Raw genomic sequence first — 27,307 nt, forward strand, 5'->3', positions numbered from 1 at the left:
CTGGGTGAGGAGGTGAGGAGCTGGGTGAGGAGGTGAGGAGCTGGGTGAGGAGGTGAGGAGCTGCGTGAGGAGGTGAGGAGCTGGGTGAGGAGGTGAGGAGCTGGGTGAGGAGCTGGGTGAGGTGAGGAGCTGGGTGAGGAGGTGAGGAGCTGGGTGAGGAGCTAGGTGAGGAGCTGCGTGAGGAGGTGAGGAGCTGGGTGAGGAGGTGAGGAGCTGGGTGAGGAGCTGGGTGAGGAGGTGAGGAGCTGCGTGAGGAGGTGAGGAGCTGGGTGAGGAGGTGAGGAGCCTGGTGAGGAGGGGAGGAGCTGCGTGAGGAGGTGAGGAGCCTGGTGAGGAGGGGAGGAGCTGGGTGAGGAGGTGAGGAGCTGGGTGAGGAGGTGAGGAGCTGGGTGAGGAGCTGGGTGAGGAGTTGGGTGAGGAGGTGAGGAGCTGGGTGAGGAAGGGAGGAGCTGGGTGAGGAGCTGGGTGAGGAGTTGGGTGAGGAGGTGAAGAGATGGGTGATGAGGGGAGGAGCTGGGTGAGGAGTTGGGTGAGGAGTTGGGTGAGGAGGTGAGGAGCTGGGTGAGGAGCTGGGTGAGGAGTTGGGTGAGGAGGTGAGGAGCTGGGTGAGGAGGTGAGGAGCTGGGTGAGGAGCTGGGTGAGGAGTTGGGTGAGGAGGTGAAGAGATGGGTGATGAGGGGAGGAGCTGGGTGAGGAGTTGGGTGAGGAGGTGAGGAGCTGGGTGAGGAGGTGAGGAGCTGGGTGAGGAGCTGGGTGAGGAGGTGAGGAGCTGGGTGAGGAGATGAGCTGGGTGAGGAGGTGAGGAGCTGGGTGAGGAGGTGAGGAGCTGGGTGAGGAGGTGAGGAGCTGGGTGAGGAGGTGAGCTGGGTGAGGAGGTGAGGAGCTGCGTGAGGAGGTGAGGAGCTGGGTGAGGAGGTGAGGAGCTGGGTGAGGAGCTGGGTGAGAAGGTGAGGAGCTGGGTGAGGAGGTGAGGAGCTGGGTGAGGAGCTAGGTGAGGAGCTGCGTGAGGAGGTGAGGAGCTGGGTGAGGAGGTGAGGAGCTGGGTGAGGAGCTGGGTGAGGAGGTGAGGAGCTGCGTGAGGAGGTGAGGAGCTGGGTGAGGAGGTGAGGAGCCTGGTGAGGAGGGGAGGAGCTGCGTGAGGAGGTGAGGAGCCTGGTGAGGAGGGGAGGAGCTGGGTGAGGAGGTGAGGAGCTGGGTGAGGAGGTGAGGAGCTGGGTGAGGAGCTGGGTGAGGAGTTGGGTGAGGAGGTGAGGAGCTGGGTGAGGAAGGGAGGAGCTGGGTGAGGAGCTGGGTGAGGAGTTGGGTCAGGAGGTGAAGAGATGGGTGATGAGGGGAGGAGCTGGGTGAGGAGTTGGGTGAGGAGTTGGGTGAGGAGGTGAGGAGCTGGGTGAGGAGTTGGGTGAGGAGGTGAGGAGCTGGGTGAGGAGGTGAGGAGCTGGGTGAGGAGGTGAGGAGCTGGGTGAGGAGCTGGGTGAGGAGGTGAGGAGCTGGGTGAGGAGATGAGCTGGGTGAGGAGGTGAGGAGCTGGGTGAGGAGGTGAGGAGCTGGGTGAGGAGGTGAGGAGCTGGGTGAGGAGGTGAGGAGCTGGGTGAGGAGGTGAGGAGCTGCGTGAGGAGGTGAGGAGCTGGGTGAGGAGGTGAGGAGCTGGGTGAGGAGCTGGGTGAGAAGGTGAGGAGCTGGGTGAGGAAGTGAGGAGCTGGGTGAGGAGCTAGGTGAGGAGCTGCGTGAGGAGGTGAGGAGCTGGGTGAGGAGGTGAGGAGCTGGGTGAGGAGCTGGGTGAGGAGGTGAGGAGCTGCGTGAGGAGGTGAGGAGCTGGGTGAGGAGGTGAGGAGCCTGGTGAGGAGGGGAGGAGCTGCGTGAGGAGGTGAGGAGCCTGGTGAGGAGGGGAGGAGCTGGGTGAGGAGGTGAGGAGCTGTGTGAGGAGGTGAGGAGCTGGGTGAGGAGGTGAGGAGCTGGGTGAGGAGCTGGGTGAGGAGGTGAGGAGCTGCAGGTTTGGGGTCGTGGCATCTGTGTCTATGAGCCTGACACGTGGTGCTGTGTGTGGTGACCCCACGTGGTGCTGTGTGGTGACCCCACGTGGTGCTGTGTGTGGTGACACCACGTGGTGCTGTGTGGTGACCCCACGTGGTGCTGTGTGGTGACCCCACGTGGTGCTGTGTGTGGTGACCCCACGTGGTGCTGTGTGGTGACCCCACGTGGTGCTGTGTGGTGACACCACGTGGTGCTGTGTGGTGACACCACGTGGTGCTGTGTGGTGACCCCACGTGGTGCTGTGTGGTGACACCACGTGGTGCTGTGTGTGGTGACCCCACGTGGTGCTGTGTGGTGACCCCACGTGGTGCTGTGTGGTGACCCCACGTGGTGCTGTGTGGTGACACCACGTGGTGCTGTGTGGTGACCCCACGTGGTGCTGTGTGGTGACACCACGTGGTGCTGTGTGGTGACCCCACGTGGTGCTGTGTGGTGACACCACGTGGTGCTGTGTGGTGACCCCACGTGGTGCTGTGTGGTGACCCCACGTGGTGCTGTGTGGTGACCCCACGTGGTGCTGTGTGTGGTGACCCCACGTGGTGCTGTGTGGTGACCCCACGTGGTGCTGTGTGGTGACACCACGTGGTGCTGTGTGTGGTGACACCACGTGGTGCTGTGTGTGGTGCCCCACGTGGTGCTGTGTGTGGTGCCCCACGTGGTGTCCCCCGGTGTCCCCGTGCCACCTGCTGGCGGATCTCCAGGAGGGAGTGGAGGATGCGGCCGTCGATCTGCGTGAAGTTGGGGCCGTAGGCGCCCAGGCTGCTCTCCTCCAGCCAGGCCTGCACGTCACCCTCCTGCCACTTGGGGACGCCTGGGGGCACGGCGAGCGGCGCACGCGGGGCAACACACGTGGGCAACACACGTGGGCAACAGACGTGGGCAACACACGTGGGCAACACACGTGGGCAACAGACGTGGGCAACACACGTGGGCAACACACGTGGGCAACACACGTGGGCAACACACGTGGGCAACACACGTGGGCAACACACGTGGGCAACACACGTGGGCAACACACGTGGGCAACACACGTGGGCAACACACGTGGGCAACACACGTGGACAACACACGTGGGCAACAGACGTGGGCAACAGACGTGGGCAACACACGCGGGCAACACACGCGGGCAACACACGCGGGCAACACACGCGGGCAACACACGCGGGCAACACACGCGGGCAACACACGCGGGCAACACACGCGGGCAACACACGCGGGCAACACACGCGGGCAACACACGCGGGCAACACACGCGGGCAACACACGCGGGCAACACACGCGGGCAACACACGCGGGCAACAGACGCGGGCAACAGACGTGGGCAACCACTCGGTGCAACAAACACCCAGCTGCCCCTGTGTCTCTTCTCATGTCCCCTGAACTGATATTACCAGGCTGCCGTTGCCTAGGGGATGCCGTTGCCTAGGGGCTGCCGTTACCTAGGGGCTGCCGTTGCCTAGGGGCTGCCGTTGCCTAGGGGATGCTGTTACCTAGGGGCTGCCGTTGCCTAGGGGCTGCCGTTGCCAGGTTACTGTTGCCTAGGGGCTGCCGTTACCTGCGAGGCGAGCCTGCACCTCCTTGGATCTGGAGGAGGAGCAGCACGAGATGAAGCCCTTGACGGCGCGGAGCACGACCTGAGGCACAGGGGGGGGTGAGGGGGGCACGGGGGGGTTGCGTCACTGCACGCTGAGGAGGTATAGAGGAGGAGGAGGTGTAGAGGAGGAGGTGTAGAGGAGGAGGAGGTGTAGAGGAGGAGGTGTAGAGGAGGAGGTGTAGAGGAGGAGGAGGTGTAGAGGAGGAGGAGGTGTAGAGGAGGAGGAGGTGTAGAGGAGGAGGTGGTGTAGAGGAGGAGGTGTAGAGGAGGAGGTGTAGAGGAGGAGCAGGTGTAGAGGAGGTGTAGAGGAGGAGGTGTAGAGAAGGAGGTGTAGAGGAGGAGGAGGTGTAGAGGAGGAGGTGTAGAGGAGGAGGTGTAGAGGAGGAGGTGTAGAGGAGGAGGTGTAGAGGAGGAGGTGTAGAGGAGGAGGTGTAGAGGAGGTGTAGAGGAGGAGGTGTAGAGGTGGTGGTGTAGAGGAGGAGGTGTAGAGGAGGAGGTGTAGAGGAGGAGGAGGTGTAGAGGAGGAGGTGTAGAGGAGGTGTAGAGGAGGAGGTGTAGAGGTGGTGGTGTAGAGGAGGAGGTGTAGAGGAGGTGTAGAGGAGGAGGTGTAGAGGTGGTGGTGTAGAGGAGGAGGTGTAGAGGAGGAGGTGTAGAGGAGGAGGAGGTGTAGAGGAGGAGGTGTAGAGGTGGTGGTGTAGAGGAGGAGGTGTAGAGGAGGAGGAGGTGTAGAGGAGGAGGAGGTGTAGAGGAGGAGGTGGTGTAGAGGAGGAGGTGTAGAGGAGGAGGTGTAGAGGAGGAGCAGGTGTAGAGGAGGTGTAGAGGAGGAGGTGTAGAGAAGGAGGTGTAGAGGAGGAGGAGGTGTAGAGGAGGAGGTGTAGAGGAGGAGGTGTAGAGGAGGAGGTGGTGTAGAGGAGGAGGTGTAGAGGAGGAGGTGTAGAGGAGGAGGTGTAGAGGAGGTGTAGAGGAGGAGGTGTAGAGGTGGTGGTGTAGAGGAGGAGGTGTAGAGGAGGAGGTGTAGAGGAGGAGGAGGTGTAGAGGAGGAGGTGTAGAGGTGGTGGTGTAGAGGACGAGGTGTAGAGGAGGAGGAGGTGTAGAGGAGGAGGAGGTGTAGAGGAGGAGGAGGTGTAGAGGAGGAGGTGTAGAGGAGGAGGAGGTGTAGAGGAGGAGGTGTAGAGGAGGAGGTGGGGGTCCTCACGCTGCCCCAGGAGCCGGCCGCTCTCTCCCTCAGCTGGTTCTGGTTCGTGCTCCATATGGGGCAGTGAAGCTGTCCCTCTGTGACACACAAACACTCAGAGTCACTCACCACTCACTCACCACTCACTCACCACTCACTCACCACTCACTCACCACTCACTCACTCACCACTCACTCACCACTCAATCACCACTCACTCACCACTCACTCACTCACCACTCACTCACTACACACTCACCACTCACTCACTCACCACTCACTCATTCACCACTCACTCACTCACCACTCAATCACCACTCACTCACCACTCACTCACTCACCACTCACTCACCACTCACTCACTACACACTCACCACTCACTCACTACACACTCACCACTCACTCACTCACCACTCACTCACTCACTCACCACTCACTCACTCACCACTCACTCACCACTCACTCACCACACACTCACTCACTACACACTCACTCACCATACACACACTCACTCACCACTCACTCACACCACACACTCACCACTCACTCACCACTCACCACTCACTCACCACTCACTCACACCACACACTCACCACTCACTCACCACTCACCACTCACTCACCACTCACTCACTCACTCACCACTCACTCACTACTCACTCACCACTCACTCACCACTCACTCACCATACACACTCACTCACCACTCACTCACACCACACACTCACCACTCACTCACCACTCACCACTCACTCACCACTCACTCACTCACCACACACTCACTCACTACACACTCACTCACCATACACACACTCACTCACCACTCACTCACACCACACACTCACCACTCACTCACCACTCACTCACCACTCACCACTCACTCACCACTCACTCACTCACTCACCACTCACTCACTACTCACTCACCACTCACTCACCACTCACTCACCACTCACCCACCACTCACTCACCACTCACTCACCACTCACCCACCACTCACTCACCACTCACCCACTCACTCACTCACTCACCACACACACTCACCACTCACTCACCACTCACACTCACTCACCACTCACACCTCACTCACCATACCCATTCACTACACACTCACCACTCACTCACTACTCACTCACTCACCATACACACTCACCACTCACTACACACACCATACACACTCACCACTCACTCACTACACACTCACCACTTACTCAACACTCACTCACCACACACTCACCACTCACTCACCACTCACTATACACACTCACTCACCACTCACTCACAACTCACTCACAACTCACTCACCACTCAGTCACCACACACTGATCACACACTCACCACTCACTCACCACTCACTCACCACTCACTACTCACTCACTACTCACTCACCTCTCAAACCATGAACTCACCATACACAAACTCTCCACTCACCATACACACACTCACCACTCACCATGCACACAACACTCACCATACACTCCTCACACTCACCACTCACTTACCATACACACTCGCCACTCACTACACTCTCACCAACACTCATACAAGTATATACAGCACAAACACATCAACACTCACCACACTCTCACCAACACTCATACACGTATATACAGCACAAACACATCAACACTCACTACACTCTCACCAACACTCATACAAGTATATACAGCACAAACACATCAACACTCACCACACTCTCACCAACACTCATACACGTATATACAGCACAAACACATCAACACTCACCACAATCTCACCAACACTCATACAAGTATATACAGCACATACACATCAACACTCACTACACACAGCAGTGTGTTGTGCAGTGTGTGTACATGTATCCTGGGTAAAGCGATGCTCAGTGTGTAGCGCATGTAGTGTATATATATACACGCTATAGTGTGTATATATGTAGTGTATATATAGTGTATGTGTAGTGTGTATATATAGTAGATACATGTAGTATATATAGTGTGTATATACTATATGTAGTGTATATATATACACGTGGTGTGTGACGTGCTGCTGAGTGTGCAGGGAGAGCTGCCCTCCTTCCTCACCCTGCCTCATCTGGGAGCAGGTGCCGGGGTCGCGGCTGAGTCTGCTGAGCGTCGTCACTGCGTGGAGCTTCTCCGCGGAGCGGCCCTGCCTCAGGCTCTGCACCAGCGGAGCCACGGCGCCCGCCTCGTAGATCTGACGAGAGAAGCGGCGCGGAAGCCGCGAGGAGCGACGGTGAACCTCGGCGCAAGCGGGAAGCGGCTCGGAAGCGCCACAGATTCACGTCGCGGGCGGCGCCGTCGACCGACCCGCGACGACGTCCCGGCGGGGAAGCGACGATGGCGGCGCGCGACACCCGGCACGGCGCCCAGGGCCGACTCCGTGCCTCGTGGGTGGTGCGGTGCCTTGTGGGTGGTGCGGTGCGAGTGGGTGGTGCGGTGCCTCGTGGGTGGTGCGGTGTGAGTGCTCACCTTCCTGCGCACCGGCCAGCACACGGACAGCATGGCCAGAGACTCCAGCAGCTCCTCCGTCAGGGATATCATCTCACCACCCACCGACTTGTATCGGCCGTACACGGTGGGCCGACTGATGGCCTGGAGCAGCTCGTTAGTGGTGTCTGAAACGAGACGCGCAGTGACCATCACTCCTCAGCCACCACGTGTCCCGTGTCACCCACTCAGCCCACCACGTGTCACCCACTCAGCCCACCACGTGTCACCCACTCAGCCCACCACGTGTCACCCACTCAGCCCACCACGTGTCACCCACTCAGCCCACCACGTGTCACCCACTCAGCCCACCACGTGTCACCCACTCAGCCCACCACGTGTCACCCACTCAGCCCACCTCGTGTCACCCACTCAGCCCACCACGTGTCACGTGTCACCCACACAGCCCACCACGTGTCACCCACACAGCCCACCACGTGTCACCCACTCAGCCCACCACGTGTCACCCACTCAGCCCACCACGTGTCACCCACTCAGCCCACCACGTGTCACCCACTCAGCCCACCACGTGTCACGTGTCACCCACACAGCCCACCACGTGTCACCCACACAGCCCACCACGTGTCACCCACTCAGCCCACCACGTGTCACCCACTCAGCCCACCACGTGTCACCCACTCAGCCCACCACGTGTCACCCACACAGCCCACCACGTGTCACCCACTCAGCCCACCACGTGTCACCCACTCAGCCCACCACGTGTCACCCACTCAGCCCACCACGTGTCACCCACTCAGCCCACCACGTGTCACCCACACAGCCCACCACGTGTCACCCACACAGCCCACCACGTGTCACCCACTCAGCCCACCACGTGTCACCCACTCAGCCCACCACGTGTCACCCACTCAGCCCACCACGTGTCACCCACACAGCCCACCACGTGTCACCCACTCAGCCCACCACGTGTCACCCACTCAGCCCACCACGTGTCACCCACTCAGCCCACCACGTGTCACCCACTCAGCCCACCACGTGTCACGTGTCACCCACACAGCCCACCACGTGTCACCCACACAGCCCACCACGTGTCACCCACTCAGCCCACCACGTGTCACCCACACAGCCACCACGTGTCACCCACTCAGCCCACCACGTGTCACGTGTCCCCCACTCAGCCCACCACGTGTCACCCACTCAGCCCACCACGTGTCACCCACTCAGCCCACCACGTGTCACGTGTCACCCACTCAGCCCACCACGTGTCACCCACTCAGCCCACCACGTGTCACCCACACAGCCACCACGTGTCACCCACTCAGCCCACCACGTGTCACGTGTCCCCCACTCAGCCCACCACGTGTCACGTGTCACCCACACCGACACAGCCCAGCGGTGGCGCCTCCGCCGCTTGGTGCAGAGGTTTAAGGTTCAAATCCAGCGGCCGCCCTGGTTATTACTGCGGTGTAATAACCGGAGTAAAATGCCCCGTCTACTTCACCGTTAAAGATCCTGTGATGTGATCGCAAGAGTGGGTTGCAGTCCAAATTTTCGAAAATCGCCCACGTGTGTGATTACACAACTGTGACATTGTGAGTGTGGGGTATGAGACACAAGCGTGTGGTTTAACAGCTATTGCTATGACTCTGTGTGTACGCGTGGTGCTATGTGTGTACAGCTGTTGCTATGACTCTGTGTGTACGCGTGGTGCTATGTGTGTACAGCTGTTGCTATGACTCTGTGTGTACGCGTGGTGCTATGTGTGTACAGCTGTTGCTATGACTCTGTGTGTACGCGTGGTGCTATGTGTGTACAGCTATTGCTATGACTCTTTGTGTACGCGTGGTGCTATGTGTGTACAGCTATTGCTATGACTCTGTGTGTACGCGTGGTGCTATGTGTGTACAGCTATTGCTATGACTCTCTGTGTACACGTGGTGCTATGTGTGTACAGCTATTGCTATGACTGTGTGTATACGCGTGGTGCTATGTGTGTACAGCTATTGCTATGACTCTGTGTGTACGCGTGGTGCTATGTGTGTACAGCTATTGCTATGACTCTGTGTGTACGCGTGGTGCTATGTGTGTACAGCTGTTGCTATGACTCTGTGTGTACGCGTGGTGCTATGTGTGTACAGCTGTTGCTATGACTCTGTGTGTACGCGTGGTGCTATGTGTGTACAGCTATTGCTATGACTCTTTGTGTACGCGTGGTGCTATGTGTGTACAGCTATTGCTATGACTCTGTGTGTACGCGTGGTGCTATGTGTGTACAGCTATTGCTGTGACTCTGTGTGTACGCGTGGTGCTATGTGTGTACAGCTATTGCTATGACTCTTTGTGTACGCGTGGTGCTATGTGTGTACAGCTATTGCTGTGACTCTGTGTGTACGCGTGGTGCTATGTGTGTACAGCTATTGCTATGACTCTGTGTGTACGCGTGGTGCTATGTGTGTACAGCTATTGCTGTGACTCTGTGTGTACGCGTGGTGCTATGTGTGTACAGCTATTGCTATGACTCTTTGTGTACGCGTGGTGCTATGTGTGTACAGCTATTGCTATGACTCTTTGTGTACGCGTGGTGCTATGTGTGTACAGCTATTGCTATGACTCTGTGTGTACGCGTGGTGCTGTGTGTGTACAGCTGTTGCTATGACTCTGTGTGTACGCGTGGTGCTATGTGTGTACAGCTATTGCTATGACTCTTTGTGTACGCGTGGTGCTATGTGTGTACAGCTGTTGCTATGACTCTGTGTGTACGCGTGGTGCTATGTGTGTACAGCTATTGCTATGACTCTTTGTGTACGCGTGGTGCTATGTGTGTACAGCTATTGCTGTGACTCTGTGTGTACGCGTGGTGCTATGTGTGTACAGCTATTGCTATGACTCTTTGTGTACGCGTGGTGCTATGTGTGTACAGCTATTGCTATGACTCTGTGTGTACGCGTGGTGCTATGTGTGTACAGCTATTGCTATGACTCTGTGTGTACGCGTGGTGCTATGTGTGTACAGCTATTGCTGTGACTCTGTGTGTACGCGTGGTGCTATGTGTGTACAGCTATTGCTATGACTCTTTGTGTACGCGTGGTGCTATGTGTGTACAGCTATTGCTATGACTCTGTGTGTACGCGTGGTGCTATGTGTGTACAGCTATTGCTATGACTCTGTGTGTACGCGTGGTGCTATGTGTGTACATATTAATCGACGCGGTGATTAACCCTCGATTAATCGATACTCTAACGTGGCTGTCGGATAAACTGTGCGCAGAATCGATACAACAGACGCCTCGATTCAGGTTTCCACCAGACCATGTCAGAGTATTTGGCTGCTAGAAATGTCCACGTGGTGAGCCACTTGGTTGAGCTGTCACTTGTGGTGGCCACGTCGCTTCTAAACAATACCCACATCGCTCAGTGGGGCCTTACCTAGTAACATAAACACATTATTTATGCGCCCAGCGCCGCGCCCAGCACCATGCCCATCCACCACCTCGTATGCCACGCCAGTATTCACAGCTGATCGTCAACAGCACTTGGCCCAACAGTCTGTTGAGGCTATGCGGGGGATCTTCTTCTTTAGACTCCCGCGTGCCGCGTGTCACCGTCTTCTTCAACGCGGACACGGTGACGTCTACAGCCCTCGTCTGACTACAGCCGCACGAGGGAGGGGAGTGCCGAGTGCCGAGTGCCGCAGGCGAGGAGCGGTCCGTGCGGGTGCGCTGAGAGGTGCTTACTCGTCTCTCCCAGGGGGTCGCAGTCGCTCTCCTCCAGCACGTGGGCGATGACCAGCAGGGCAGTTATCCTGGCTGCCGCGTCGTCCTTCTTGAGCATCTCCTGCATCACGGGCACCGCGTTGCTCTGGCGGAAGCAGGCGCGGTTCTCTGGCTCGCGGGAGAGGTTCCCCAGCAGAGAGACGGTGCACACCAGCAGCCTGCGTATGGCCTGGAGACACACGGGGAGAGAAACACGGGGTGAGACACACGGGGTGAGAGACACGGGGAGACACACGGGGTGAGAGAAACGGGGTGAGACACACGGGGAGACACGGGGTGAGACACACGGGGAGAGACACACGGAGTGAGACACACGGGGTGAGAGACACACGGGGTGAGAGAGAAACGGGGTGAGAGACACGGGGTGAGACACATGGGGAGAGAGACACACGGGGAGAGAGACACACGGGGTGAGAGACACGGGGTGAGAGACACGGGGTGAGAGACACGGGGTGAGACACACGGGGTGAGAGACACGGAGAGAGACACATGGGGAGAGAGACACGGGGAGAGAGACAAGGGGAGAGACACACGGGGTGAGAGACACACGGGGTGAGAGACACGGAGTGAGACACACGGGGTGAGACACGGGGAGAGAGACACGGGGTGAGACACACGGGGTGAGAGACACGGGGTGAGAGACACGGGGAGAGAGACACGGGGTGAGAGACACGGGGTGAGACACACGGGGAGAGAGAGACACTGGGTGAGAAACACGGGGTGAGAGACACGGGGTGAGAGACACGGAGTGAGAGACACGGGGTGAGAGATACGGGGTGAGACACACGGGGAGAGAGACACGGGGTGAGAGAGACACTGGGTGAGAGACACGGGGAGAGAGACAAGGGGAGAGACACATGGGGTGAGACACACGGGGAGAGAGACACGGGGAGAGAGACACGGGGAGAGAGACACGGGGAGAGAGACACGGGGAGAGAGACACGGGGAGAGAGACACGGGGAGAGAGACACGGGGTGAGACACACGGGGAGAGACACAGGGAGAGAGACACGGGGAGACACACGGTGAGAGACACGGGGAGAGAGACACGGGGAGACACACGGGGAGAGACACACGGTGAGAGACACGGGGTGAGACACACGGGGTGAGACACACGGGGAGAGACACGGGTGAGAGACACGGGGTGAGACACACGGGGAGAGACACACGGGGAGAGACACACGGGGAGAGACACACGGGGTGAGAGACACGGGGAGAGACACACGGGGAGAGACACACGGGGTGAGACACACGGGGAGAGACACACGGGGAGAGACACACGGGGAGAGACACACGGGTGAGAGACACACGGGGAGAGACACACGGGGTGAGACACACGGGGTGAGACACACGGGGTGAGACACACGGGTGAATAAGCATGTGAACACACGAGTGTGTCCCCGTGGCAGCATGTAGCGCTGGTTGATGAAGGGACATGAAGGCGGTGACGTCACCCCGTGTGTCTCACCCCGCGCGTTTTACATGTGTACAATGCTTATCTACGTGTTTACATTCGTGTTTACATGCGTGTTCAATGTATTTACATGCTTGTTTAAATTCGTGTTCACATGCTAATTTACGTGTTTACATTGTGTTTGTGTTACATTTGTGTTTACATGCGTGATTACATGCCTGTTCGTGTGTATCTACACGTGTGTTTACAAGTTTGTTTACACACGTGTCGAAACGTGTGTTGACACGTGTGTTTACGTGTGTTGACACGTGCGTGCCGACGGAGGTGCACATGACGGTGCGTCAGGCTGCTGCTTGTTGTTGTTGACGGTGCGAGTGTCTCCAAGTGCGTCCTCACTACGGTGTGACGTCACTACACCATGACGTCACGACGTAGTGACGTCACGACGTCACGACCAATGCGCTGCGTCTCTCTGTGAAGGGGAAGCTGCTGAGTGGGGCGCGTTGAGCGGCTGCCTCCAGAGGGACGCAGCAAACCACGACGCCTCCTCCTGGACGCCGTCTCTACTCCACTCCGCCCTGTCTCCTTCTACTCCTACCCGTCTCCTCTTCCTCCACCTACCTGTGTCTCCTCTCCCTGTCTCCTCTCCCTGTCTCCGCTCTGGGTCTCCTCCTACTCCTCCTCCCCGTGTCTCCGTGAGCTCCCCAACCCCACAGACGCAGCCTCCGCCTCTCTCCCTGTGCCACCGTCTCACCCCAACCCCACAGACAGAGCGTCTGTGACCTCGTATTTGTCTCCCTGTGTGGGCGTGCCTCCTACTACTCACCATCATCTACTACCCGCCATCATCTACTCATCATCATCTACTACCCGCCATCATCTACTACTCGCCATCATCTACTACTCACCATCATCTACTACTCACCATCATCTACTACCCGCCATCATCTACTACTCACCATCATCTACTACCCACCATCATCTACTACCCGCCATCATCTACTCATCATCATCTACTACCCACCATCATCTACTACTCGCCATCATCTACTACCCGCCATCATCTACTACTCGCCATCATCTACTACTCGCCATCATCTACTACTCACCATCATCTACTACCAGCCATCATCTACTACTCACCACCATCTACTACTCGCCATCATCTACTACTCGCCATCATCTACTACTCGCCATCATCTACTACCCGCCATCATCTACTACTCACCATCATCTACTACTCGCCATCATCTACTACTCGCCATCATCTACTACCCTCCATCATCTACTACTCACCACCATCTACTACTCGCCATCATCTACTACTCGCCATCATCTACTACTCGCCATCATCTACTACCCTCCATCATCTACTACTCGCCATCATCTACTACCCGCCATCATCTACTACTCACCATCATCTACTACCCGCCATCATCTACTACTCGCCATCATCTACTACTCGCCATCATCTACTACTCACCATCATCTACTACCCGCCATCATCTACTACCCGCCATCATCTACTACTCACCATCATCTACTACCAGCCATCATCTACTACTCGCCATCATCTACTACTCACCATCATCTACTACCAGCCATCATCTACTACCCGCCATCATCTACTACTCACCACCATCTACTACTCGCCATCATCTACTACTCGCCATCATCTACTACCCGCCATCATCTACTACTCGCCATCATCTACTACCCGCCATCATCTACTACTCACCATCATCTACTACCCGCCATCATCTACTACTCACCACCATCTACTACCCACCATCATCTACTACTCGCCATCATCTACTACTCGCCATCATCTACTACTCGCCATCATCTACTACCCGCCATCATCTACTACCCACCATCATCTACTACCCGCCATCATCTACTACTCACCACCATCTACTACCCACCATCATCTACTACTCACCACCATCTACTACTCGCCATCATCTACTACTCGCCATCATCTACTACCCGCCATCATCTACTACCCGCCATCATCTACTACTCACCACCATCTACTACTCGCCATCATCTACTACCCGCCATCATCTACTACCCGCCATCATCTACTACTCACCATCATCTACTACTCGCCATCATCTACTACCCGCCATCATCTACTACCCGCCATCATCTACTACTCGCCATCATCTACTACCCATCATCTACTACTCGCCATCATCTACTACTCGCCATCATCTACTACTCGCCATCATCTACTACCCGCCATCATCTACTACGCGCCATCATCTACTACTCACCATCATCTACTACTCACCATCATCTACTACTCACCATCATCTACTCCTCGCCATCATCTACTACTCACCATCATCTACTACTCACCATCATCTACTACTCACCATCATCTACTCCTCGCCATCATCTACTACGCGCCATCATCTACTACTCACCATCATCTACTACTCACCATCATCTACTACTCACCATCATCTACTCCTCACCATCATCTACTACTCACCATCATCTACTACTCGCCATCATCTACTACCCTCCATCATCTACTACTCACCATCATCTACTACTCACCATCATCTACTACCCGCCATCATCTACTACCCGCCATCATCTACAACCCTCCATCATCTACTACTCACCATCATCTACTACCCGCCATCATCTAGTACCCGCCATCATCTACTACCCACCATCATCTACTACTCGCCATCATCTACTACCCGCCATCATCTACTACTCACCATCATCTACTACCCGCCATCATCTACTACCCGCCATCATCTACTACTCGCCATCATCTACTACTCACCATCATCTACTACTCGCCATCATCTACTACCCACCATCATCTACTACCCGCCATCATCTACTACCCGCCATCATCTACTACTCACCATCATCTACTACTCGCCATCATCTACTACCCACCATCATCTACTACTCGCCATCATCTAGTACCCGCCATCATCTACTACCCACCATCATCTAGTACCCGCCATCATCTACTACTCGCCATCATCTACTACCCGCCATCATCTACTACCCGCCATCATCTAGTACCCGCCATCATCTACTACCCACCATCATCTACTACTCGCCATCATCTACTACCCGCCATCATCTACTACTCACCATCATCTACTACCCGCCATCATCTACTACCCACCATCATCTACTACTCGCCATCATCTACTACCCGCCATCATCTACTACTCACCATCATCTACTACCCGCCATCATCTACTACCCGCCATCATCTACTACTCGCCATCATCTACTACCCGCCATCATCTACTACTCACCATCATCTACTACCCGCCATCATCTACTACTCGCCATCATCTACTACCCGCCATCATCTACTACTCACCATCATCTACTACTCGCCATCATCTACTACCCGCCATCATCTACTACTCGCCATCATCTACTACCCGCCATCATCTACTACTCACCATCATCTACTACCCGCCATCATCTACTACTCGCCATCATCTACTACCCTCCATCATCTACTACTCGCCATCATCTACTACCCGCCATCATCTACTACTCGCCATCATCTACTACTCGCCATCATCTAGTACCCGCCATCATCTACTACTCGCCATCATCTACTACCCGCCATCATCTACTACTCGCCATCATCTACTACCCGCCATCATCTACTACTCGCCATCATCTACTACCCGCCATCATCTACTACTCGCCATCATCTACTACCCGCCATCATCTACTACTCGCCATCATCTACTACCCGCCATCATCTACTACTCGCCATCATCTACTACTCGCCATCATCTACTACTCGCCATCATCTACTACTCGCCATCATCTACTACTCACCATCATCTACTACCAGCCATCATCTACTACTCGCCATCATCTACTACCCTCCATCATCTACTACTCGCCATCATCTACTACCCGCCATCATCTACTACTCACCATCATCTACTACCCATCATCTACTACTCGCCATCATCTACTACTCACCATCATCTACTCCTCGCCATCATCTACTACCCGCCATCATCTACTACCCGCCATCATCTACTACTCGCCATCATCTACTCCTCACCATCATCTACTACCCGCCATCATCTACTACTCACCATCATCTACTACCCATCATCTACTACTCGCCATCATCTACTACCCGCCATCATCTACTACTCGCCATCATCTACTACTCGCCATCATCTACTACTCACCATCATCTACTACCAGCCATCATCTACTCGCCATCATCTACTACCCTCCATCATCTACTCCTCACCACCATCTACTACTCGCCATCATCTACTACTCACCATCATCTACTACCCATCATCTACTACTCGCCATCATCTACTACTCGCCATCATCTACTACTCACCATCATCTACTACCCATCATCTACTACTCGCCATCATCTACTACCCGCCATCATCTACTACTCGCCATCATCTACTACCCATCATCTACTACTCGCCATCATCTACTACTCGCCATCATCTACTCCTCGCCATCATCTACTACTCGCCATCATCTACTACCCGCCATCATCTACTACCCGCCATCATCTACTACTCGCCATCATCTACTACCCGCCATCATCTACTACCCTCCATCATCTACTACTCGCCATCATCTACTACCCATCATCTACTACTCGCCATCATCTACTACTCGCCATCATCTACTACTCGCCATCATCTACTACCCTCCATCATCTACTACTCGCCATCATCTACTACTCGCCATCATCTACTACCCGCCATCATCTACTACCCGCCATCATCTACTACCCGCCATCATCTACTACCCGCCATCATCTACTACTCGCCATCATCTACTACTCGCCATCATCTAATACCCGCCATCATCTACTACCCACCATCATCTACTACCCGCCATCATCTACTACCCACCATCATCTACTACTCACCATCATCTACTACTCACCATCATCTACTACCCGCCATCATCTACTACCCACCATCATCTACTACTCGCCATCATCTACTACCCGCCATCATCTACTACTCGCCATCATCTACTACCCGCCATCATCTACTACTCGCCATCATCTACTACCCTCCTTCATCTACTACTCACCATCATCTACTACTCGCCATCATCTACTACCCACCATCATCTACTACTCGCCATCATCTACTACCCGCCATCATCTACTACTCGCCATCATCTACTACCCACCATCATCTACTACTCGCCATCATCTACTACCCGCCATCATCTACTACTCACCATCATCTACTACTCGCCATCATCTACTACCCGCCATCATCTACTACCCGCCATCATCTACTACCCGCCATCATCTACTACTCGCCATCATCTACTACCCGCCATCGTCTACTACTCGCCATCATCTACTACCCACCATCGTCTACTACCCGCCATCATCTACTACTCGCCATCATCTACTACTCGCCATCATCTACTACTCGCCATCATCTACTACCCACCATCATCTACTACTCGCCATCATCTACTACCCGCCATCATCTACTACTCGCCATCATCTACTACTCGCCATCATCTACTACCCGCCATCATCTACTACCCGCCATCATCTACTACCCGCCATCATCTACTACTCACCATCATCTACTACCCGCCATCATCTACTACCCACCATCATCTACTACTCGCCATCATCTACTACCCGCCATCATCTACTACTCGCCATCATCTACTACTCGCCATCATCTACTACTCGCCATCATCTACTACCCGCCATCATCTACTACTCGCCATCATCTACTACCCGCCATCATCTACTACTCGCCATCATCTACTACCCGCCATCATCTACTACTCACCATCATCTACTACTCGCCATCATCTACTACCCGCCATCATCTACTACCCGCCATCATCTACTACTCGCCATCATCTACTACTCGCCATCATCTACTACTCGCCATCATCTACTACCCATCATCTACTACTCGCCATCATCTACTACTCACCATCATCTACTACTCGCCATCATCTACTACTCACCATAATCTACTACCCGCCATCATCTACTACTCGCCATCATCTACTACTCACCATCATCTACTACTCGCCATCATCTACTACCCGCCATCATCTACTACTCGCCATCATCTACTACTCACCATCATCTACTACCCGCCATCATCTACTACTCGCCATCATCTACTACCCGCCATCATCTACTACTCGCCATCATCTACTACCCTCCATCATCTACTACCCGCCATCATCTACTACTCGCCATCATCTACTACCCTCCATCATCTACTACCCGCCATCATCTACTACCCACCATCATCTACTCGCCATCATCTACTACCCTCCATCATCTACTACCCGCCATCATCTACTACCCGCCATCATCTACTACTCGCCATCATCTACTACCCGCCATCATCTACTACTCGCCATCATCTACTACTCACCATCATCTACTACCCGCCATCATCTACTACTCGCCATCATCTACTACTCACCATCATCTACTACTCGCCATCATCTACTACCCGCCATCATCTACTACTCACCATCATCTACTACCCGCCATCATCTACTACTCGCCATCATCTACTACCCTCCATCATCTACTACTCGCCATCATCTACTACCCTCCATCATCTACTACTCGCCATCATCTACTACTCACCATCATCTACTACCCTCCATCATCTACTACTCGCCATCATCTACTACCCGCCATCATCTACTACTCGCCATCATCTACTACTCGCCATCATCTACTACCCACCATCATCTACTACCCACCATCATCTACTACCCCCCATCATCTACTACCCCCCATCATCTACTACTCACCATCATCTACTACCCTCCATCATCTACTACCCACCATCATCTACTACCCGCCATCATCTACTACCCACCATCATCTACTACCCTCCATCATCTACTACCCACCATCATCTACTACCCACCATCATCTACTACTCGCCATCATCTACTACTCACCATAATCTACTACCCGCCATCATCTACTACCCACCATCATCTACTACTCGCCATCATCTACTACCCGCCATCATCTACTACCCGCCATCATCTACTACCCGCCATCATCTACTACTCGCCATCATCTACTACTCGCCATCATCTACTACCCGCCATCATCTACTACTCGCCATCATCTACTACTCGCCATCATCTACTACTCGCCATCATCTACTACCCGCAACCATCTACTACTCGCCATCATCTACTACTCGCCATCATCTACTACTCGCCATCATCTACTACTCGCCACCATCTACTACTCGCCATCATCTACTACCCGCCATCATCTACTACTCGCCATCATCTACTACTCGCCATCATCTACTACCCGCCATCATCTACTACTCGCCATCATCTACTACTCGCCATCATCTACTACCCGCCATCATCTACTACTCGCCATCATCTACTACCCGCCATCATCTACTACCCGCCATCATCTACTACTCGCCATCATCTACTACCCGCCATCATCTACTACCCGCCATCATCTACTACCCGCCATCATCTACTACTCGCCATCATCTACTACTCGCCATCATCTACTACTCGCCATCATCTACACCTCGCCATCATCTACTACTCACCATCATCTACTACTCGCCATCATCTACTACTCGCCATCATCTACTACTCGCCATCATCTACTACCCGCCATCATCTACTACTCGCCATCATCTACTACCCGCCATCATCTACTACCCGCCATCATCTACTACCCGCCATCATCTACTACTCGCCATCATCTACTACTCGCCATCATCTACTACTCGCCATCATCTACACCTCGCCATCATCTACTACTCGCCATCATCTACTACTCGCCATCATCTACTACTCGCCATCATCTACTACCCGCCATCATCTACACCTCGCCATCATCTACTACTCGCCATCATCTACACCTCGCCATCATCTACTACTCGCCATCATCTACTACTCGCCATCATCTACTACTCGCCATCATCTACTACTCGCCATCATCTACTACCCGCCATCATCTACTACTCGCCATCATCTACTAGTCGCCATCATCTACTACCCGCCATCATCTACTACCCGCCATCATCTACTACCCGCCATCATCTACTACTCACCATCATCTACTACCCGCCATCATCTACTACCCGCCATCATCTACTACTCGCTATCATCTACTACTCACCATCATCTACTACCCACCATCATCTACTACCCGCCATCATCTACTACCCACCATCATCTACTTCCCACCATCATCTACTACTCACCATCATCTACTACTCACCATCATCTACTACTCACCATCATCTACTACCCGCCATCATCTACTACTCACCATCATCTACTACCCTCCATCATCTACTACTCACCACCATCTACTACTCGCCATCATCTACTACTCGCCATCATCTACTACTCGCCATCATCTACTACCCGCCATCATCTACTACTCGCCATCATCTACTACCCGCCATCATCTACTACCCGCCATCATCTACTACTCGCCATCATCTACTACTCGCCATCATCTACTACTCGTCATCATCTACTACTCGCCATCATCTACTACCCGCCATCATCTACTACCCGCCATCATCTACTACTCACCATAATCTACTACCCGCCATCATCTACTACCCACCATCATCTACTACTCGCCATCATCTACTACCCGCCATCATCTACTACCCGCCATCATCTACTACCCGCCATCATCTACTACTCGCCATCATCTACTACTCGCCATCATCTACTACCCGCCATCATCTACTACTCGCCATCATCTACTACTCGCCATCATCTACTACTCGCCATCATCTACTACCCGCAACCATCTACTACTCGCCATCATCTACTACTCGCCATCATCTACTACTCGCCACCATCTACTACTCGCCATCATCTACTACCCGCCATCATCTACTACTCGCCATCATCTACTACTCGCCATCATCTACTACCCGCCATCATCTACTACTCGCCATCATTTACTACTCGCCATCATCTACTACCCGCCATCATCTACTACTCGCCATCATCTACTACCCGCCATCATCTACTACCCGCCATCATCTACTACTCGCCATCATCTACTACCCGCCATCATCTACTACCCGCCATCATCTACTACCCGCCATCATCTACTACTCGCCATCATCTACTACTCGCCATCATCTACTACTCGCCATCATCTACACCTCGCCATCATCTACTACTCACCATCATCTACTACTCGCCATCATCTACTACTCGCCATCATCTACTACTCGCCATCATCTACTACCCGCCATCATCTACTACTCGCCATCATCTACTACCCGCCATCATCTACTACCCGCCATCATCTACTACCCGCCATCATCTACTACTCGCCATCATCTACTACTCGCCATCATCTACTACTCGCCATCATCTACACCTCGCCATCATCTACTACTCGCCATCATCTACTACTCGCCATCATCTACTACTCGCCATCATCTACTACCCGCCATCATCTACACCTCGCCATCATCTACTACTCGCCATCATCTACACCTCGCCATCATCTACTACTCGCCATCATCTACTACTCGCCATCATCTACTACTCGCCATCATCTACTACCCGCCATCATCTACTACTCGCCATCATCTACTAGTCGCCATCATCTACTACCCGCCATCATCTACTACCCGCCATCATCTACTACCCGCCATCATCTACTACTCACCATCATCTACTACCCGCCATCATCTACTACCCGCCATCATCTACTACTCGCTATCATCTACTACTCACCATCATCTACTACCCACCATCATCTACTACCCGCCATCATCTACTACCCACCATCATCTACTTCCCACCATCATCTACTACTCACCATCATCTACTACTCACCATCATCTACTACTCACCATCATCTACTACCCGCCATCATCTACTACTCACCATCATCTACTACCCTCCATCATCTACTACTCACCACCATCTACTACTCGCCATCATCTACTACTCGCCATCATCTACTACCCGCCATCATCTACTACTCGCCATCATCTACTACTCGCCATCATCTACTACCCGCCATCATCTACTACTCGCCATCATCTACTACTCGCCATCATCTACTACTCGCCATCATCTACTACTCGTCATCATCTACTACTCGCCATCATCTACTACCCGCCATCATCTACTACCCGCCATCATCTACTACTCGCCATCATCTACTACTCGCCATCATCTACTACCCGCCATCATCTACTACCCGCCATCATCTACTACCCGCCATCATCTACACCTCGCCATCATCTACTACTCGCCATCATCTACTACTCGCCATCATCTACTACTCGCCATCATCTACACCTCGCCATCATCTACTACTCGCCATCATCTACTACTCGCCATCATCTACTACTCGCCATCATCTACTACTCGCCATCATCTACTACCCGCCATCATCTACACCTCGCCATCATCTACTACTCGCCATCATCTACACCTCGCCATCATCTACTACTCACCATCATCTACTACTCGCCATCATCTACTACTCGCCATCATCTACTACTCGCCATCATCTACTACCCGCCATCATCTACTACTCGCCATCATCTACTACCCGCCATCATCTACTACCCGCCATCATCTACTACTCGCCATCATCTACTACCCGCCATCATCTACTACTCGCCATCATCTACTAGTCGCCATCATCTACTACCCGCCATCATCTACTACCCGCCATCATCTACTACTCACCATCATCTACTACCCGCCATCATCTACTACCCACCATCGTCTACTACTCACCATCATCTACTACTCACCATCATCTACTACTCACCATCATCTACTACCCGCCATCATCTACTACTCACCATCATCTACTACTCACCATCATCTACTACCCATCATCATCTACTACTCGCCATCATCTACTACCCGCCATCATCTACTACTCTCCATCATCTACTACTCGCCATCATCTACTACCCGCCATCATCTACTACCCGCCATCATCTACTACTCGCCACCATCTACTACTCGCCATCATCTACTACTCACCATCATCTACTACCCGCCATCATCTACTACTCGCCATCATCTACTACTCGCCACCATCTACTACTCGCCATCATCTACTACTCGCCATCATCTACTACTCGCCATCATCTACTACCCGCCATCATCTACTACCCGCCATCATCTACTACCCGCCATCATCTACTACTCGCCATCATCTACTACTCACCATCATCTCCTACCCGCCATCATCTACTACTCACCATCATCTACTACTCGCCATCATCTACTACTCACCATCATCTACTACCCACCATCATCTACTACCCACCATCATCTACTACTCGCCATCATCTACTACCCACCATCATCTACTACTCACCATCATCTACTACTCGCCATCATCTACTACCCGCCATCATCTACTACCCACCATCATCTACTACTCACCATCATCTACTACCCGCCATCATCTACTACCCACCATCATCTACTACCCACCATCATCTACTACTCACCATCATCTACTACTCACCATCATCTACTACCCGCCATCATCTACTACCCGCCATCATCTACTACCCTCCATCATCTACTACCCGCCATCATCTACTACCCGCCATCATCTACTACTCGCCATCATCTACTACCCGCCATCATCTACTACCCACCATCATCTACTACTCACCATCATCTACTACCCGCCATCATCTACTACCCACCATCATCTACTACCCACCATCATCTACTACTCACCATCATCTACTACTCGCCATCATCTACTACCCGCCATCATCTACTACCCGCCATCATCTACTACCCTCCATCATCTACTACTCGCCATCATCTACTACCCACCATCATCTACTACTCGCCATCATCTACTACCCGCCATCATCTACTACCCGCCATCATCTACTACCCTCCATCATCTACTACTCGCCATCATCTACTACCCGCCATCATCTACTACTCACCATCATCTACTACCCTCCATCATCTACTACTCGCCATCATCTACTACTCGCCATCATCTACTACCCGCCATCATCTACTACTCGCCATCATCTACTACTCGCCATCATCTACTACCCGCCATCATCTACTACTCGCCATCATCTACTACTCGCCATCATCTACTACTCGTCATCATCTACTACCCGCCATCATCTACTACCCGCCATCATCTACTACTCGCCATCATCTACTACTCGCCATCATCTACTACTCGCCATCATCTACTACCCGCCATCATCTACTACCCGCCATCATCTACTACCCGCCATCATCTACACCTCGCCATCATCTACTACTCGCCATCATCTACTACTCGCCATCATCTACTACTCGCCATCATCTACACCTCGCCATCATCTACTACTCGCCATCATCTACTACTCGCCATCATCTACTACTCGCCATCATCTACTACTCGCCATCATCTACACCTCGCCATCATCTACTACTCGCCATCATCTACTACTCGCCATCATCTACTACTCGCCATCATCTACTACCCGCCATCATCTACTACTCGCCATCATCTACTACCCGCCATCATCTACTACTCGCCATCATCTACTACTCGCCATCATCTACTACCCGCCATCATCTACTACTCGCCATCATCTACTACCCGCCATCATCTACTACTCGCCATCATCTACTAGTCGCCATCATCTACTACCCGCCATCATCTACTACCCGCCATCATCTACTACTCACCATCATCTACTACCCGCCATCATCTACTACCCACCATCGTCTACTACTCACCATCATCTACTACTCACCATCATCTACTACTCACCATCATCTACTACCCGCCATCATCTACTACCCATCATCATCTACTACTCGCCATCATCTACTACCCGCCATCATCTACTACTCTCCATCATCTACTACTCGCCATCATCTACTACCCGCCATCATCTACTACCCGCCATCATCTACTACTCGCCACCATCTACTACTCGCCATCATCTACTACTCACCATCATCTACTACCCGCCATCATCTACTACTCGCCACCATCTACTACTCGCCATCATCTACTACTCGCCATCATCTACTACTCGCCATCATCTACTACCCGCCATCATCTACTACCCGCCATCATCTACTACCCGCCATCATCTACTACTCGCCATCATCTACTACTCACCATCATCTCCTACCCGCCATCATCTACTACTCACCATCATCTACTACTCGCCATCATCTACTACTCACCATCATCTACTACCCACCATCATCTACTACCCACCATCATCTACTACTCGCCATCATCTACTACCCACCATCATCTACTACTCACCATCATCTACTACTCGCCATCATCTACTACCCGCCATCATCTACTACCCACCATCATCTACTACTCACCATCATCTACTACCCGCCATCATCTACTACCCACCATCATCTACTACCCACCATCATCTACTACTCACCATCATCTACTACTCACCATCATCTACTACCCGCCATCATCTACTACCCGCCATCATCTACTACCCTCCATCATCTACTACCCGCCATCATCTACTACCCACCATCATCTACTACTCGCCATCATCTACTACCCGCCATCATCTACTACCCACCATCATCTACTACTCACCATCATCTACTACCCGCCATCATCTACTACCCACCATCATCTACTACCCACCATCATCTACTACTCACCATCATCTACTACTCACCATCATCTACTACCCGCCATCATCTACTACCCTCCATCATCTACTACCCGCCATCATCTACTACCCACCATCATCTACTACTCGCCATCATCTACTACCCGCCATCATCTACTACCCGCCATCATCTACTACCCGCCATCATCTACTACCCTCCATCATCTACTACTCGCCATCATCTACTACCCGCCATCATCTACTACTCACCATCATCTACTACCCTCCATCATCTACTACTCGCCATCATCTACTACCCACCATCATCTACTACTCACCATCATCTACTACCCTCCATCATCTACTACCCGCCATCATCTACTACCCGCCATCATCTACTACTCACCATCATCTACTACTCGCCATCATCTACTACCCACCATCATCTACTACCCTCCATCATCTACTACCCGCCATCATCTACTACCCGCCATCATCTACTACCCGCCATCATCTACTACTCACCATCATCTACTACCCACCATCATCTACTACTCGCCATCATCTACTACCCACCATCATCTACTACCCTCCATCATCTACTACTCACCATCATCTACTACCCACCATCATCTACTACTCACCATCATCTACTACTCACCATCATCTACTACTCGCCAGCATCTACTACCCACCATCATCTACTACCCACCATCATCTACTACCCTCCATCATCTACTACTCGCCATCATCTACTACCCGCCATCATCTACTACCCGCCATCATCTACTACTCAACATCATCTACTACTCGCCATCATCTACTACCCACCATCATCTACTACCCTCCATCATCTACTACTCGCCATCATCTACTACCCTCCATCATCTACTACTCACCATCATCTACTACCCGCCATCATCTACTACTCACCATCATCTACTACCCACCATCATCTACTACTCACCATCATCTACTACCCTCCATCATCTACTACTCAACATCATCTACTACTCACCATCATCTACTACTCAACATCATCTACTACTCACCATCATCTACTACTCACCATCATCTACTACTCAACATCATCTACTACCCTCCATCATCTACTACTCAACATCATCTACTACCCGCCATCATCTACTACTCACCATCATCTACTACCCACCATCATCTACTACTCACCATCATCTACTACCCTCCATCATCTACTACT

The 27,307-nt window shown here is 53.1% G+C and overlaps 1 protein-coding gene across 6 annotated transcripts in view; it reads right to left on the reverse strand.

Moving 5' to 3' along the window:
• LOC144944852 (uncharacterized) overlaps positions 1–27,307 on the reverse strand; it is a 95,172-nt gene that overhangs the window by 6,801 nt on the left and 61,064 nt on the right. For all 6 annotated transcript variants that reach the window (XM_078873120.1, XM_078873299.1, XM_078873088.1 and 3 more), the window contains 6 exons: positions 10,976–11,183; positions 7,264–7,409; positions 6,856–6,988; positions 4,821–4,897; positions 3,587–3,665; positions 2,715–2,842 (listed from right to left, as the gene is read on the reverse strand). In XM_078873120.1, coding sequence (XP_078729246.1) covers positions 2,715–2,842; positions 3,587–3,665; positions 4,821–4,897; positions 6,856–6,988; positions 7,264–7,409; positions 10,976–11,183 — 771 coding nt within the window. The remainder of the gene's footprint in view (positions 1–2,714; positions 2,843–3,586; positions 3,666–4,820; positions 4,898–6,855; positions 6,989–7,263; positions 7,410–10,975; positions 11,184–27,307) is intronic.

Source organism: Lampetra fluviatilis, chromosome 1 (genome assembly GCF_964198595.1).
Source record: "Lampetra fluviatilis chromosome 1, kcLamFluv1.1, whole genome shotgun sequence".
Taxonomy (NCBI): domain Eukaryota; kingdom Metazoa; phylum Chordata; class Hyperoartia; order Petromyzontiformes; family Petromyzontidae; genus Lampetra; species Lampetra fluviatilis.